Genomic DNA, 17,876 nt, shown 5'->3' on the forward strand with positions numbered 1-17,876 from the left:
GCTTTTTTTTAATGCATAAGTGTGACGAGGACAATTAATAGTAAGATCGACCGCGACAGAAAAAGGAAAAATGTAGAAGAGGTAAGATATACTTCCGCGAATGTGGGTCACCGAAGAAGAGGAATGAATGGAGGCAGTGTCTCCATTCTGTTTACTAGCTCTGCTGCTCCTACTGTATTAGCGATACTGATTCATATCCGTGAACGCCACAATTACAGAAGTATACAAGTGTCTCTCGTGATACGGGAGAAAAAAAAGCTGCACTTTAAAGCTGCTTTTGAGGGTAAACTCTTAACATTTGCGCGACGGATAAACAAAAGCGCGAGAAGAATGGAGAAAATAGCAAGAAAATGCGTTTCTTCGCGAAGATCTTACCTCTTACCCTTCTAGCGAAGACGGGAGGAGAGAGGGTGAGTCGTGTGAACCGGATCTCTCGTCACCACCAGCTGTTAAGTCGACGTATCGTCTTCTCTTGTCTGGTATATGACATGGTGTCTTTCCCGCCGATGTACCAAAACAAGACTAGTGCTACTTTGAACTAAAGTCGACTCTGATACAGTTCGTCATGGTCGAAAAGTTCGCGTCAGCTTCCTGCAAAAATAATTGAATCAAATCGACAACTGTCTTAGAAATAACGGCGTTATTAATTTTCAAAATTAGATATTTATTTATAAACAGTCTTTTTATAGTATGAGAATATATATATAAATTATCTTTATACATAGTCAAGCGATTGATGACAATTTGTATAAAGAAACTGGAGAAAGAAGGCAAAAAAGTATTAAGTCGAGGACTCGCGAAAAAGACGTAGTAGCTACATTTACGAGACGCGTATTTTAGCGGACATTCATTAGGGAGATTCGTCGCACGTCATCGAGGTGCTGTAAAAAAAGGTTTATCAGAAAAAAAGATCGACCGATCTACGCGCGTGGGAAGCTACGCCGTTAAGTGCGTGTCTCTGATAATTCCGCAGAAGAGCTCTTCTATTTCACCTTCGTAGACATCTCAAGAACTTTCTTAGACTTCCCGGAGAGACGTGTCTTTTTATGTTATAAAATGACATGATTCAAAATTGCATTACGATAAAAAATTACTCATCATTCAAAATTATATCCGTGATAAAAACTGTAACGTAATATATCATCATATTCATCGTGATGAATTCTTCTTGAAAAAGTTCGCAAGCGTGATGCACATTTTGTAAATTGCATCGCACCGTTTTATAACATATATCTTATATATTAATAATGTAAGAAATAAAATACATATAATTTAAATGGAACTGAAGAACTAACAAATACGCGAGACGACACTGATAGTCGTCTGCCTTCAGCGCAAAGGCAGATTTCGGACTTTTCGAAGAAGGACGAGCATTCTTTTTTTTTCTCCTTTCATGAAAGAAGATCGATTTGTAATATGGTTCGGTTATCAAAGAGCGTCAAAAGGATTGGAACGTCGGCACACGAAGATAACGCGATGATCGGCTCGTCGCCATATTATTTTCGTCACACCACCAGACAATCGGCAAAGCCGCAAGACGATCATATCACAAGACACAACGGTTATCTTCTCTTTTCGCTCTTTTGAAAACCTTCGATCGTAATGCATACCGAATAGTTGTCCAATCGATACTTTTAGATGAAAGTAAAACTTCATGCGTGATAAAATCGAATTTTCAAGATTATTAACAAGGATCGGTATCGGTATTTTTTTTTATATCTTCCAGCTGTTTTCTAGGTTTTGTCTTAATTAACTTTTCTCCAGCGCAGAGTTGGCTAATTTTCAGAATAAGGAATAATGAATAAAGATTAAAATTACTTGTAATTAAAAAATAATTTTTTATTTGAATAAAAATCTATTAATCTCGAATAAAATTATATTCAAACAAAATTTATATTCGTCTATCATGGATAATATTTTATTTATATTAAATTTCAATTTAAATAAAGTATTATTCGAGATAAACGAATATTTATTCAAATAAAAAATTATTTTTCATTCACAGATAAATCTTTATTTTTTATCTACCTTTTGAAAGATAAAAATGGTAAAAAATAATACTCTTAAATATTCTTTTTGGAAATTTCTACGATCATTACACATCTATTACACGCGAGATGATACATTTTGACAAGTTACTTTTATTGTTTGTTTTGCGCAGCAGATGACAAGCCTTCGGTAATTTTAACGCTTGCGTCGTCCAAGGGAAGATGCAAGTTCTGCGCTTGCAGCCTTGCTGGGGTGCTGATGATCTTGTTATGTATCGCAATCGGTGGAATGCTATTTCCATATCCTTTGCATGCTTCGTGCATTGTTAAATGGTAATTAAATTCTATATAGACATCACGAGCAATTTGTCAAAATGACAAAATCACGTTTTTGAAAAATATCTAAAACTTTAGCTCGTTATTCACGCTTCTTAAATTCAAGAGTTTTTTTTACAATACTTTTCCAGGTGAAAAATTTTTCTCAGAATTTTTCAAAATTCTTTTCATGTAAATTCCAGAACTTTTTAGAATGTCTGTATAATTGTATAACTTTTTAGAAGACTTATTAGATTTTTTAATAAGAATTAGATCACTTTTCAAAAATATATTAAAAGTCTATACCTAATCTTCATATATATTGCTGAAATATCCTAAGATTCCTTATTTTATAATTTCTAGTAGTTTTATAAAACCTGAAGAAGTTTAAAATATTTTTTTAAAAATTACAAGATAAGAAATCTTAGAATAATTAATGTAATTTTTGAAGTAAAATTGTCGTGATAATTAAAAGGCTAAAAGTTTTTCGAAAACCATAAAAAAACGTGTAGTTCTCATATAGTTGAATTTTGTCGTTTCTTCATGGATGAGCAATGCACTCGTTCGTCAAAAGCCATTCACCGATTATCGAACACTTTGCCGTCGAAATAACGGGCAAAACGTTCGTCGGCGTTTTTACGAACAGGTAAAGGTTCCAGAGCTTTTTGGACGGATTTATACATTCCGCCACAGCTGCCGTTATCGTTTCCTTTTTTTTTCACCCCCGAGCACGTCGAGAGATCGGATCCCTTTCATCCTACGGCAATAGCTAACGCGAATGATCGTCGCGTCGTTTTTACGAGGACTAGAGCTTTCGAAAAGTTTCTTTTGAAGCGACGTGTCCGCCGCTCCCGTGACGCGTTATGTACACAGGGAAACTCAATATCGCCTGTGCGACGTAGGGATCGTATATTTTGCTTTGGCCGGGACGACACCGCCCGAAAAATATACGATCCGCGCTTTTCCGACTCCACGAGAACGGACCGCCGCCGCGCCGGAGCGGCGCGGAGTGCGTTCGCTATTTTATTACTCTTCTTGAGTCGCTTCTCGAGTATCTTTTAAAATTCAAGTAGGGTCACTGCACCAGTCAATGAACAAATAAAAACGTTTAATGTAATTACATTTTTAAGTAAAAAATGACATTTTAGTCAAACGTCCATAAAAATTAGATTTAAAAACATCAATTTATTATTTATCTTATTATAATATTTTTCTTTCGTCACTTATTGGTGATTGTTCAGTAACTGGAGCAGTAACCTTTTAGAAACGACAGATAACTGGTATTTTTACGGGGAAAATCTCTAAATTTCTAAATTATAAAAAAAGATGGATATTGCATTTAGGGGGAAGAGTTGAAATAAATCGCAGTCCTAAAATTAAAAAGAAAATGGAAATTCGAATGAAACAATTCCTGCAAATTTTTAAATATTTTTTATCAAGCAAAATTATATAAATGTTTAACGATAATTATGTTCATTCTAGGAAGTTTGACAATCCGTGCGCGTATGTGATGCAAAAATTCCGACGCCAAATAACGAAGTGGTCTTCTTGGAACGCTTGTCGACAGCGCAGCGGCACTTGTCTATATACGGTGAGAGTAAAGTCATTTTTTAAATGCAAATTAACACAATTAACTTATATCTGGTAATCTTGTAGCTCAAGGTTCCTGTGGAGAATAATATAATTAGAGCAACGCACAGAACATCAAATTTAAACTCACTCGAGAGGATCGAGATCATCTTCCAAGAGATAAACAATACATGTCTTGCTAAGGTAAACTTTTAACATAAAAATTTAATTTATTCCGCAATAAATAGTGAAAGCAGGAATGACGCATGGTTTCCTGTGAAAACGATTGACTTATAGTAAGTTCTGGGTTCGATCCCGATTTTCATCCCATATAGACCTGAAATTGTATAAGAGGTTGAATGGATAATTGAAGGATAGTAATGAGTAAATGATAAATGATAATCCATGTTTCTCTCTCGAAAATCTATATTCATTAAATTATATATGTATTATATAAGTAATAAAAGCGCTTTCTAAGTTGGAATCAGTGTATTATTCACAGAAAGACTGAATAGTTTGATTTTAGTGATATACTTATAATTATATCATTTTAGTGATATATGCACTGTTTTTCAGTGACAGTACACTGATTTGATCAGTGAGAGTACCTCCTTTCACTGATTCAAATTTAGAGAGCACGATCTTATAAATATGAAAATTATTCTATAATACATAATAAAGGCATGAATAATATTATAAAATTACATTTGAACATGAAAATTATTTTATAATGCGTAATAAAAGCATGAATATTATGCACAAAATTATATTTAATGCATTAACGTGTTCTAAACTTGATATTAAAAAAATGCGAATTTTTCTTTCGATAATTTATATGTAAAACGCTAAAGTTTAAATGCTGGACTAACAACAAAATATTATCGTTTGTATAGGCTGATTCTGTTTCAAGTGAATGGTTCATGATATTCGATTACGGCGCGAATTATTGTAATTTGCACAACCTGGTAGTAGGAACCAATCTCGACAGACACACAAAATTTCTGGAGCTGACGAACGATGCTGTATGCACACAATTCAATATGGCAGTCTGTTGATGAAACAGGACACACCACTCTTGCGGTTTTTCAAAATTCTTGTGCATATATATATATATATGTATATTCAAGTTTATACATATATATATGTAAATTATATATCTATATAATTATTATATTATATACATATAATTATATATATATATATGTATGTATATTAAAAATACTTGAAAAATACATTTAATATTATAAATATAATGTATGTACACATTTATTGCATTATATTTATAGAATAGATTAATTTTTTTTAATTTATACATATATTTATATGATATTTCGACGAGAGCCGGTACAAGTTTGAAAAACCACAAGTTTTTTACTTATCTATAATAAAATTTTATATTTACATTAAATTAATTTCCAGAGTTTCATACAAGTGTTACAAGATCATTTATAAGTTTGTATTTCGATTCTTATAAAATAGTAAATTCTGCATCTTCCTCACTATAAATATTAAATATCACATTAAATGTAGAACTAATTATTATTATTATTATTATCAATATTATTCGTTATTACAAAAACGATGAAAAATTGCGTATTTTTAAATATGTATTGTACATTTGTCATTGAGAGGAACCTATATTTCTATTAACGCTCAAATTTTGAATAAATTATGAGATCGAATTGTACAATATTGAATTTAATTGAAATTGTTTAAAAATGGCAAAGTTAATGATCGATCAATTCAATTGAGCCAAAGCTTTAATTGTTGGAATAATTCAAACATTAAAAGAAATTCGAGCAAAAAGTATTCATTTTAAAGATAAATTTTTTTGTTTTAGACCTTAGAGGTCAAATTGAACAATTTAAATTGTATATTTTCAGGCTCGAATGGTCAGAAAAATGATTTAAAATTGATCTTGAAATCTGTATTATTCAAATTATGACATTAAAAATATCTAATAGTTGTTAATGGTTTCATACATAGCGTCTTAATATAGAAATATACTCGAATCACAATGATCAAATAATACAAGTCATATATAAATTAGCTTAAAAATAAATTAACCTTAAAACATACATAATATTGAAAACATTATCAAGATTAAAGTGATGTCTTAACATCATTGTTATATTATAATTGAACATGAAACGTTATTTACAAAATCGCAAAATGCACGCAAATTATTTAACCATATTTAATTAATTATTGATAGCTACCCAAAGTAATTATTTCTCTCATTCAGCTTTTTTTTCTCTGGGATTACTTTTTATTATTAAAATACACTATGTATAAAAAATAAATATCCGCAAATTTTATAGCAATTATAATATATATATATATATATATATATATATATATATATATATATATATATATACATATATACATATATACATATTACTATTTCGCAATTATTAAGCTTTTAATTAATTAAAATAACTATTCTTACCAGATGCGCTCGTGGAATGATGATAGCAGTAATTCTGTCCAGGTGAAACGAATGACCGACATCTCCTACCATTTTTCGTTACTCCCATACAAGGAATTTTTGGCAACATCGGAGTACCACTGGAAAATATTCCTTAATTATTCTATGATTTGTTCTCTTTTTTCTTATCTTTTGATTTGAGACAGTTATTTACCTTCTGGCTCGCAGGTCCATGCTGCGCCGAAGAGGTTCAAACGAATTCTCTGAGATATCATCAGTTGTATTAAGGTCTTCATGATCTTGTCTTATAAAATTGTCTTCATATTGCATTAGTCTTGATGTTGCTATATCATTAGAAGAATCACACTCTATTAAGCGTTTCGTCATGAAACTCGGGAACTGCAATCCGTTATGAATGATATCCTCACGCTTCTTCTTCGATGGTTGATATGAACAAGAAAGTTCCTCGTGCGCATTTAAATTACGTCCACCCCACGAAACAACTGTCTCTAACAAAACTTGCATTCTCCCTGGAGAAATTATTCGATATTACGGCAATTCACTTGATTTTTCTCGCACAGCCATAAATTAAAAAAAATACCTTTGTAATAATTTATTTGCGAAACGCTGAGATTGTAAAATTCTTGCATCATTCTCGTCAATTTCTCGTGTAACTGCATTGTCGGCACGGATTCAGGTGAAATCGACATTGTATCATTGTGTGTAACTCCGTTTAATTGACTTTTTTGTTGGAGCAGTTTAATTAGCTCCGCCTTCGCTTTCGAAGTATTTGGTCCCATCATGCGTTGTATTCCCAGCATTATAAAATACACTAGGTTAAAGAGATAAATGCGTAAATCGGTATAACATATTAATTAAGTATTCGTATTTCGTATCGCTATTACTGCCTCTTATGTTTATTTAAGAGATATTTTATCATGCGTTTTGATATGCATGACGTTCATAATACTCACTTATGGTGATCAAGAATATTAACACCGTCATAGATGTAAAATCTAGAGAAGCCTCTATACCGTGTTTCAAATATGTGACAAGATTCGCCGGTACAACACTCATAATGGTAGCTCTAGTTAAAAACGGCGCTTGTAAAAACGCGGCAATTATCATTGCCACTAATAAATATAAAATGTGTAAAAATATACGATACGCTCTTTGCATTTGTTCACCTACAAAGTATGAATGTTTGACATTATTAGTAAATTTTAATTCATCCTAATGTACAAAAATTTTCGACATAACATAATTACGTAATGTAATTAAGGAGGTTCTCCAGTTTTTTCATAATATAAGAACTTGATGAAATTATTACAAATTTGTGATTTATATATAAATTTTCTTAAATTAAAAAAAAATTTTAAGTTTTTTTAAACATAAAATAGAATTTTTCAAAATGAACCTCATAGAGAAGTAGTCTTTAATTGCAAAATATAAGAATTTTGAAAAACTTTATTCATAAAAACGATGAAGTAGAACATTTTATAATAAAAAAATGAACTTTTATCATATTATTTTTGTATAAGAATATAAAATGTTTATGAATTCTCATAAAAGATGTATGAAAATGTGGCAACAACGCTAATTATTATATTTAAATCATTATTATGAACAATTTCTTTACAATTTTTCTGACATTAATATTTATCAAAGAAAATATTTTTAAATAACAAAATATTACTTTTATTATTTTATTAAATTTTGTTCATTATTTATTATTTTTTTTGAAAATGTCAAAAAGTTCTTTGTTAAAATATACATATGAAAGAAAAGTCATATCATTCCCCTCCACTTTTTAAGCTAGAGGACTTTCTTAATTTAACAAAATATACGTCTTTTTATTCGTCAAATTGGATCGCTCTTTTGTAGAATACATTTTAATATGTGTTAACATACCAGTACTGCCAATGTAGTCGGTAATCCATCCCAATTTTTGATCTACTTCCACTCGCATCGTATTAGTGAGATTCCAAATGTATTGAATGGTATCATTAATTTGCGTAAGCATCTGCATCGTTTGTTCGTATTGGAGAATAGTTTCCTCATGTTGTTCCAATATATTATTAGTACTATGTTCGATTTTTTCCCAGATCATTCGTGCCTGTTCTTGTATGCTAAGCAAATCCTGCAGAACTTCCTGATGATTGTTTTCACGTTCGATGGCCTGTTGCTCGAGATCGCAATGCGCCTTTTCTGAATAATGTTAAGAATATTTTAGTTATATAATAGTTATATAATACCAGCTAAAAGTTCGAAATATAAACATTGCAAACTTCTTGAATTTATTCTTTTTTTCCTAATCAATGAGAAAAAAATTTTAAATACTCAAATTTTTATATTAAAATCTCTATATATATATATAACAGTATAAAAAAATGTATAAAAGTTTAGTTTACCAACCTAATTTGTTTTTTATTTCTTCTGTCATGGCAGCGAGTTGATTGTGGCCAGATCGTATTAATGCTTTTTCGTTGTACAACTTTCTCAGATTTGTTGTTACAAGCTTTTGAGCCGTTGCCTGAGCGTCCTTCAAATACTCTTGTTGTGCCAACAGTACCTTGTTTCCTTCGGTCAATGATGACACAGCTTCTACTGTTTTTTCTTCCAGACGATCTTGGCCTTGCTATATTTAATATAATTAATATAACGCCGTAATTAAAAACAAATCCCACAAAAAAATGTATAACTTACCTTCAAGGAATCCAAAGCTTTGATTTGAGAATGCGCAGACTGCATCAGTTTGTTGACCGTTAACTCTGTAAGAGCACGAAATTGTGTATTTCGAGCCGCGTAACAAACTGCTCTCGCTCTGTTACTTATTAAATGATACGCATTCCACATATCAGCATCCATGTCGATTGTGCATTGCTTAAGAGACTAAAAAAGGACAGAAATCATGCTTTTGTCATACTTACTTAATGCAAAATTATGCAAATGTAATTTTATTGCACGCATGCATTCTTTCAAGCCCACATGTTTTTCGACACTCTGTTCAATAATTATTAAGTATTTTTATTTTTAATTCTTTTTAATTAAAATCACGTCACTAAATGCAACACTAAAATTTATGGATAACACAATTTGAACACTAGTTCAGCATATGCGGCACTAAGCAACTGAAACCATAAACTTTAGGGGAGATCCTCTGAAGTAAAGGGAGGGGGAAGTGCAGGTTTGAACATGCACTGAATTTACCCCCTCAATCTACGAGGGGTTCTGACATTCTACAATATCCTGTTTTAACACCAATGATGTAAGTTCTCTTGTGTCGTTAATGAATGAAAAATTGATAAGTTTAAACAAATAAAACATCACTAAGCATGCTAGAGTTATGAGCGCTCATTAAAAGCTGTAGAATATATAATACAATTTATATCATAAATATAAATCAATTATTCCTTTATAGATTTTATGAGAAAGGCCATTGTTTGATAGTGTAAATGTAATCATAAGTAGTTGTAAGCAGTTGTATGTTTATTTCTATTAATGTTAATGTAAATTAACTTTAATCTTAATATTTCTTATTCTTAGAAAAAGATAAAAGTTAAACTGTGATTAAAGTTAATTTGCATTGCTAGAAATAGACAGGCGGAGAGACTACGTTTCACGAGCTACGTACCATGTCTTCGGTGCAGGGAAACATCTTCCTGCCTTCAACTGCTGACTGACAATTGAGGAGGTTGACACTCAGCTTGGCCAGCTCCTCCTCGGTCATGTCAGAGCACGAGGTCCTGATCTTCATAATGACCTTGTGCTGACATATCTCTAATGGTGAGGACACTTGTATGTCCGTCATAAACTTGGCACCCTCCTGGAGGAACTTCTCATCCTCAGTCATTGACTCATAAGGAATCGAGATCAGGGGCACGCCATCAGCGACTAGGACATTTGCGTCATCTGCCTTTTTTCCCAATCCTACCCAGTCCAGAATGGATGCACTGCTAACTTTACATTTGAGTGACAGGATAAGTATCACTATCAAAAGCCTATGTTCCATTTTGATCTGAAAGAGCAATTTAAATAACTGTCAAGCTTTATGTTAACTCTCTGTACATGTGTTGTTTTCCAAGCAGAACAGATCACAAGAACATCAAAATGATGTCGAATAATGAAAAAACGAGTTTTAATAATAATAATTTTAATATTCAGTTGACATCATGATGACTTTTTGTTCTGCTTAAGCATCTTCTCTACACACAGTGAGGTTGTTTTTGGACTTATTTTTCATTATTTTTACAAGTATAAAAAAATTCTTACACATACTTTATCACGTGTAGAAAAGTATTTGTATGGTATTTACTTTAAAAAATTGTATATAAAATTGTTACAGTTAGTGTTCTTAGTGCTCCAAATTTGTAGGAGTCGAGTAACCCCATCGCATGTACAGACGGTTAATTCGACACTGAAACAGCACGACGATTACCTGGTGACGAGCGTCGAGGACGATTGTGATGAACAAATTGATTTCGTTAAAGAACGACGTAACAAAATTGCGTTACTAAAAATAGACAACCGTCGTCGACGAGGTAGTTTCGCAAACGTCGTGCCGACGTAGGCAGACTGCTCCACGACGACAGGAGATTCCTCTTTGTTCGTCTTGCGCGACAACGACTCGGTCGCGATCTGTTTTTGCGGATTCAAACACGATGACAAGTACTTTTTCATGTGTTTGTTTTCGTCCTTGCATTCGCTCCAACGGTTGTGCTCCAACGTTCAAAATGCGCAAATGGCGCCACCACCTGCGCTGGCGGAGACGTTGCGCAATATGTTCGTCGCGTTGCCCGACACTCTCATCCTGGTTTCTCACGTCCAGGCAACCTCCACGAGAAATACACTTCGTCCAAGAGTCCGTTCCTCGTTGGGAATGGAGGTCGGAGTCTTCGAGGTACGCGACGAGAGATACCGTTGCGCACTTCTGCGAGACGAGGAACACTGGTGCGGGCCAATCACGAGCACGATCACAGAGACCACGTAATCCACCAAACTTTTGAAAACGACCAATCGTCTGCCGACCGTGATGAAAATTTTTTTCAAATATACGAATTAGAAAATTTTTTAGAAATATTGAAATTTTTTATATATGTGAATTCTGAAATATTCTAAATTCTAAGATTCGTACAGAAATTTTGAAAAAAATTTTCACCACACACTAAGAAAAAGAAGTTGTTAAATTGATTAAATTTCTACAGTTAAAGTATTTATGTATTTAATTCAAATATATAAAATATTTGAACTTCAATTTAAACACTTATATATTTAATATAAATATATATAAATACTTAAACTGAAGAAATTTATTAATAAAATTGAAAAATTTAAATTAACAACTTTTAAATTAACAACTTTTTTCCTCAGTGCAGGGAAGGGTTGGCAAGAGGTCGAATTGAGAATTCACAAATTGCTAACTGCTTTATTTTCAATGCACAATTATTTCAAACGCACTTATCACATATATCTTCGGAAATTTCACATATATCACAGTCCTCTCCTTCAGTTCCTTTTTACTTCTTTTCCGGCACGACCTCGCTGATGCCGTACATGCCGGCTAACAAACGTCCATGCGACGGAGGCACCAGTTCTTTCGGCGGTAAATATGGTCCTTTCTCGCCCATATATACGTACCTTTAAAATTTGTTAAGAAAAACTGGAAAATTATTGAAGGATCTCTAGTAAAGAGAATCTCTCTGCTTCTGATAATGCAATTTTTAACATAAATTAATTTTACAAGCCATTAATGTGGCAAGTCACTGTAACTTAATTTAGTTTAAAAAATATATCAACTTACGCAATCTTAGTTAATTATAAAGGAAATCCTTAAAGAATTAAAACAAGCATAATGTGACTCAGTCTACTAACATTATCTACATTAAAAATATACAAATATATATAAAGTTTCATTATACGTAGAAAAGGATACGGTAGTCTTAAAATCCAATATGCGCTCTGGGAAAGTTTGATCGGTTCCTCGCATCCGGTGACAAATATCGGGCAAGGTGGAGGACCAGGTTGAACTCGCGGATTTAACGTGACGTGCACGGGCGCTTTGGGTGTCACAACATGGATTCTCATCAGCTGGGCAATCAACGGTTTAGTTTGTCTAAAAGACAGATGAAAAAAAAATGTATTTGTTCGCTGAACGGATTTTGTGATTTATCAAGAAAAATTATCGCGTATGCTTTTACGGACCTGCAGGGGCAAGGGAAGTAGAGCGGCATGTCGGCCGTGCTAGACGTCACCTTATTCCCGCTGTCCTTTACAATACCATTTCCGGTCGCCTTCAGCACCTTATCGGGTGCGGATGCCATGAATCGGTGTCCGCGCGGACATTCGTACTCTACTCCGACGAATATTTTCACCACAAACTCCTTGCCGCCCTTCGACTTACGGCCACGTATAGCATTCATATTTTGAAAATTTTTGCCCCCTCGTGGACAGTAACTTCCGTGATCGCCCACCAATGGCCACAGTGGATTTCGTTCCTTTTGATGTTCCAATCTGAGGAGCAAATATTTATTTATCATAGGAAATTCTTTTCCTGGAGAACTATGAAAGCTATAGTCAGGATTACTCAGTGTACACAGAAAAAAGAAAATTCTGTATAGAAGTTACGTTTTCTTATTACCTGACAGTTACGTCCCACGGTAACAAAAACGCGGACGTAGGAAATACTCCGATTTGATGTTGTAGTCCTAAATTGTGAGAATAAAGACTACTCGGTCCGAGACATATCAAAGACCAACTGGAAAATTGCGGCAGCAAGCCGGCCGGTGATTCGGTATGCAACATTCCAGGTAGATATTCCGTCGTAGATGGTTGTCTGACCAAGGATTTATCTGCAAAATTCATATGTATATTTATATATTTTCGATTAAATTTGTAGGTTCAAGCTTCTATAGCGATAAACACCTTTAGAATTTTCTGCATCGCTCTCAGTGACTTCTATAACAACTTTATGCGAATCGCTTGGCGTCAGACTCGTCTTACTGCTCAGCCTTGGAATATCTCCCTCTATCGGATCACTTGTTGCCTGCGATTGACCACCGCTACCATAATCTGTATTTTCATCTACAATATTTCCAGACATTAAACTCGATCAAAGAGAGGTCCTCTTATCGCCGCTGGTACTTACCATTCAAAGTATCTGCTCCTAAACTGCAGGCTTGCGTATCTTGAGGTGTACAGGATCCGTTGCGACTGAAGGAATCGTGGCGTTTCGTCGCTGAAAATAGCTGCGCTGCTCTGTATAGATAAAGAAAAACAAGAAGAACACATCAGTACTGTCTCCGTCAGAAAGAAATCTTTAACAGTTCATACACTTTACCTGTAATTATGTGTGCTAGGTTGAAACACGGGAAACTGTATACCTTCCAATTGCGCGCAACCGCATTGTTTCGCTAACATTTGAAAATAGTCGTGATTTGCTTGTCTAAGATTGAAGGGATCTTCCCTGGAGCCTTGGACTCTTCCGCAATTGCAAGCGCATACGTATCTGACACCACTGCAATGCTCTCTGACAGGTAGTTCGCTGTGAATAAGAATAAAGACACGATTAACATTGTAAATATAATTTATATAAGGATACACAATAATTTATTACATATAAAGAAACATGCCTGTCGTCTTCTCGGCATTCAGTTTGTTCTCTACCTCCTGCACCTTCGCTACCTCCTCTGTGAACGGGATTTGTGCAAGGATGGCCAGTGAGCGACAACACCTCGCACATTTGCCTGCCGGCTCGCCAATGCTTGTCGCATTCAGCTTGTAGTTTTTCGCTGAATTCCTCAAACAATGGACCGCGGGCATGCATCTCAAAAACCGTCATTGCGTGTGCTAGTTTTGATTCGTGATATGCTCTGAAAAATAACATTTTTCTTGGAACAAGAAATCTATGTGATACAAATCGCAGTCATCTCAAATAGCTTTACCTCGTGTAATGCTGTGGCAAGTTCTCCTGATACGCTTGCAAAGCTCTCGGAAGTACCTTGCTGCATCGGCTCTTACTGAATTTTACATCAGTATCTAACAAATTGTGTAGCGCTGACAGTTCCTTGTCCGTTCCGTAAATAAAGTAGTCAAAAACCTTGTTTGCTACTTGGCAAAATATGTTTAAAGTAGGTATCTAAAAAGTATATCGTTCATCAAGAAAAATTACATTAATATTAAGTGTTTCTTTTATTAATATTTCATAAATCATTGATTATTAAATTTGTTCATTATGATTTGGCATTAACGACATATTTCATACTCATGCACCTCAAAATGGGCTGGTACGGAGTGTCGACTGACATTGTCATCAAATCCTCTTGCAAAAGCCAGATTTATATGTTGCTGCAAAAACGATCTAAACGAGTGAGTCTCTGTAAATACACAAAAATTATATTTTACATATATATATGTCCTTTTTGCCTTATCATTGTCCATTTTAATCTTACCAGTCTCGGTGTCGTCCATTGCAGTATTGTTTAAATCTAGACTGGTAAGGTTTTTCGATGCTGTACTACTGGAGCTTGTTTTGCAACTTTGTATTAACTTTCTTGCCATGTAGCCTAGCATATCCCTCGAGTCCGTATTTCCAGTATGCACGTACACAAATTCCTGATTAGCTGGTATTGCAAACAAGGAATTCGAGCTACAAACAAAGAAAATCAATTTTCATTCAATTTGCCTTAGAGAGATCATTTCTAAATTTTATATACCTGATATTCGTGACAATTCTATTTTTTCTTAACACATGGTAAATTTGATCTTCAAGGGAATGTTCGAGCTTTTTGATATTGGCCTCACTATTTGGATTTTGGAACACTGGGGGACAGGTTTCAAAGTAAAATAATACCCGCGGTGAACAGGGTCTGGCATTTGAAATCCAATCCTTGGGTAGACTGTGAATGGAGCTTAACACGTCGGAAAGTTGTGGAGAAATCTTTTGCCTATTGTAAAATCATTCACAAAAAAACCAGTATCAAGCAATAGTTGCTTATACTGATATATATTATATATAATGTTATATATAATATATATCATATATAATCTTTTTTAAAGAATTTGATAATCCTAAATTCTATCAAAATATTATATTTTTATTTCAATATTATAGTAGTCATCTAAAGAGTACAACTAATTATTCAGATAATAATATAATAAAAAAATTCTAATTATTAATATCACCTTCCATTCCATATTTTTTTCTCTCAACTCATAGAAACTATTATTAAATAATAAGAACACATTTTTATTTATAAGATTGTACAAAATTTCTTCATTTAAATAAATTATTATACATATTTAACAATATATAATCTCTTTTTAATATTTAATATTTCAAAAATAAAGATATTTTCAAAACAAGAATGTTCTTTCTTCTGTGTTGTATCACATTATTTTATCGACAGAAAATCTGATATAGAAAGAACTTTAATTATATATTTATTTAATATAAATCAGATATTTGGTCGACAATAAATCTAACACTAACCTGACTACGTCCATAGCACGAAATAAATGCACATAACTGTAGTCAAAGATATGTGTCGGATGCGTAAGCACCATCACATGAGATATATGAAACAGTACCAGGAGTGCTCTCGCATATTTATCTTTCATATGTGCCCAAATGCTGAGGAAGTCCTTGCAGTCCTGCTTCTCTGTAAACTTGTCATACTCTGCCACAAGCGCGTGAGCGTCCAGGAATCCTCTTAAGTGCAGATAAACTGTCTTCTCTTTGGGATTGTAATATCCTTCAATTTCACACTGTTAAGGGGAATTTGTAAAGTCAGGATATTACAGAAACTTTCAGGAAATGTCGCAAAGAGCTAAAGAAGATATCTTACCCAGGACTGCTGATCCATCTCCGGTTCGTCCAGGAGATTCAGCTGGAGTATGGAACTTAACATATCCGTCTTGCATCCTTTCGCTCGATATTGAGACTTACCGAATACCGAGACGATTACTACCTTTTTGTCGGTCTGCGAAAAACTAAAGAAAAAAACAAGATTAACAGACAATATCTCTGTTAGGCAAATTTTATAAGAATAATGTTACGTGTAATTTCTTACCTGTCCACATCACATGGAAGCTTGAATTTATGCGGACGCATTGTAAGCTTGTTTACATTTGGAACGGAGTCACGAATAGGTTAGGTTTTACGGTCAGAGCAGGACGGCAGCTTCTGTACGCGCAAATATTTATATATATAAGTACGTGGGAGAAAAAAAAAGAAAAAGAGATTCTGATCATTGACAATTAAAACATTCTTTTTTCTCCTTTTATTAATAATTTCTCGATAATGACATCGCATCCTCTCGTCAGAAATAAGTCTAACGATAAAATAATCGATAGTAATCGATTACTTTTGATTACTCGATATGTCGATCATCATGCGAAGGAATTTAACTCAGATTTTTATTTACTTATACCAGAGAGGAACCTGAATGCGGCCACGGCGGCCTTTTTCCTATAACGCTTCGAAACTCCCGTACACTAGTGACACACATCTATTCTGGTCAGAATGGGAACTACGTGTCACATCCATTTTGCAACCCGTCGTTAAAAACAGTGTGGATGTTAGCACGGACAACAACCCACATCCATCTCTCGAGAAATGGATGTAGGTTGTTGTCCGTGCTAACATCCATTTTGCTGCAAATAAAATCTGACGCGTATCGCGTGTGTTGAATCCAGAACAGGGGTCGAGAATGTGCACAAATGATTAATTACGTCTACTTTCGCGTAATTTTTTATTTATTATAGTCTGAATTATTTACATTAACATTGATATTAATACATATCAATACGTTTATGCCTATATTTTGCACAATCATATTTTTACTTAAAAAAGATGTTTAATAGTAACAGAGAGAATTTGGTTCTTTAATAAAGAAACATTTATTTTACGCAGTACTTAAAAAATAATTGTAATTAACATCGCATCATATGATGAAGAAGAAATAAATGTCTTTCCATGAATAAATATACCATCTTTTTATTTTTATATAATTCTTTATTATTTAAATGTCTTCAAATTATGCTTTTGAAAAAATTAGCTTTTTTAATTTTTTTAAATCTTGACGCAACTCTCTCTCTCTCTCACTCTTTCTCTCTTTCTCTTTTAACGTGATTGTCCTTTAATTGTTTAGGCCTTCAGTTAGAGAGAGAAAGCATCGCGGTGATAGACATGGAGCAAGCGGCGATGTTATCTCTATGGATACCCTCCTCTTCACTCCCCTCTCGACCCTTCACGTTTTCCGTGCTACGTTTAGGCCGTAAAATTCAGAAAGAGGATTTCGGACGATTTCTGCGCAGGGACGTAGAGAGACTAGAAAGCGCCCACTTTTTTTTTATTATGTTACAATGGCATATACATGCATACGCATGATTTACAAATGACAATACGCGCGATTAATATGGCACAATAAATAATAATAATAATAATAATAATAATAATAATAATAATAATAATAATAATAATAATAATAAAAATCAATGAAATATATGGATACTTGAGTATTATTTTTATTCTCTAATTTACAAACGTGAAGATTATTGATCTGATTTTAATACAA

The 17,876-nt window shown here is 33.6% G+C and overlaps 2 protein-coding genes across 5 annotated transcripts; both read right to left on the bottom strand.

The window, feature by feature from the left end:
- Nucleotides 1-376: 376 nt before the first annotated feature.
- Nucleotides 377-11,212, bottom strand: LOC105195281 (protein brambleberry). 2 transcript variants are annotated; one of them, XM_026138404.2, is made up of 10 exons: nucleotides 10,742-11,212; nucleotides 9,938-10,321; nucleotides 9,010-9,195; nucleotides 8,719-8,941; nucleotides 8,215-8,511; nucleotides 7,278-7,490; nucleotides 6,905-7,135; nucleotides 6,518-6,833; nucleotides 6,325-6,443; nucleotides 5,240-5,371 (listed from the first exon to the last, which is right to left on the bottom strand). In XM_026138404.2, the coding sequence occupies exons 2-10, from the start codon at nucleotides 10,313-10,315 to the stop codon at nucleotides 5,319-5,321; spliced, it is 2,016 nt and encodes a 671-aa protein (XP_025994189.2). In that variant the 5' UTR covers nucleotides 10,316-10,321; nucleotides 10,742-11,212; the 3' UTR covers nucleotides 5,240-5,318. The 2 variants fall into 2 exon arrangements, with proteins under 2 accessions (XP_039313666.1, XP_025994189.2); XM_039457732.1 differs by lacking the exons at nucleotides 5,240-5,371; nucleotides 10,742-11,212 and adding an exon at nucleotides 377-591 and having other exon boundaries at nucleotides 9,938-10,315.
- On the bottom strand, nucleotides 11,098-16,765 carry LOC105195273 (protein SMG8). 3 transcript variants are annotated; one of them, XR_003269128.2, is made up of 16 exons: nucleotides 16,371-16,765; nucleotides 16,146-16,290; nucleotides 15,791-16,065; nucleotides 15,015-15,245; nucleotides 14,751-14,947; nucleotides 14,572-14,675; nucleotides 14,244-14,437; nucleotides 13,932-14,171; nucleotides 13,640-13,843; nucleotides 13,448-13,557; nucleotides 13,225-13,383; nucleotides 12,941-13,151; nucleotides 12,505-12,813; nucleotides 12,236-12,415; nucleotides 11,761-11,940; nucleotides 11,098-11,323 (listed from the first exon to the last, which is right to left on the bottom strand). XR_003269128.2 is itself a non-coding variant. In XM_039457731.1 (16 exons), exons 2-16 carry the CDS (start codon nucleotides 16,409-16,411, stop codon nucleotides 11,820-11,822), a joined length of 2,721 nt encoding a protein of 906 aa, XP_039313665.1. In that variant the 5' UTR covers nucleotides 16,412-16,483; nucleotides 16,731-16,749; the 3' UTR covers nucleotides 11,702-11,819. The 3 variants fall into 3 exon arrangements, 2 of the variants coding, with proteins under 2 accessions (XP_039313665.1, XP_039313664.1); XM_039457731.1 differs by lacking the exon at nucleotides 11,098-11,323 and having other exon boundaries at nucleotides 11,702-11,940; nucleotides 16,371-16,483; nucleotides 16,731-16,749; XM_039457730.1 differs by lacking the exon at nucleotides 11,098-11,323 and having other exon boundaries at nucleotides 11,702-11,940; nucleotides 16,371-16,483; nucleotides 16,725-16,743.
- Between the last annotated feature and the right edge of the window lie 1,111 nt (nucleotides 16,766-17,876).

The sequence above is a fragment of the Solenopsis invicta genome, chromosome 15 (assembly GCF_016802725.1).
Source record: "Solenopsis invicta isolate M01_SB chromosome 15, UNIL_Sinv_3.0, whole genome shotgun sequence".
In the NCBI taxonomy this organism is placed as follows: Eukaryota; Metazoa; Arthropoda; class Insecta; order Hymenoptera; family Formicidae; genus Solenopsis; species Solenopsis invicta.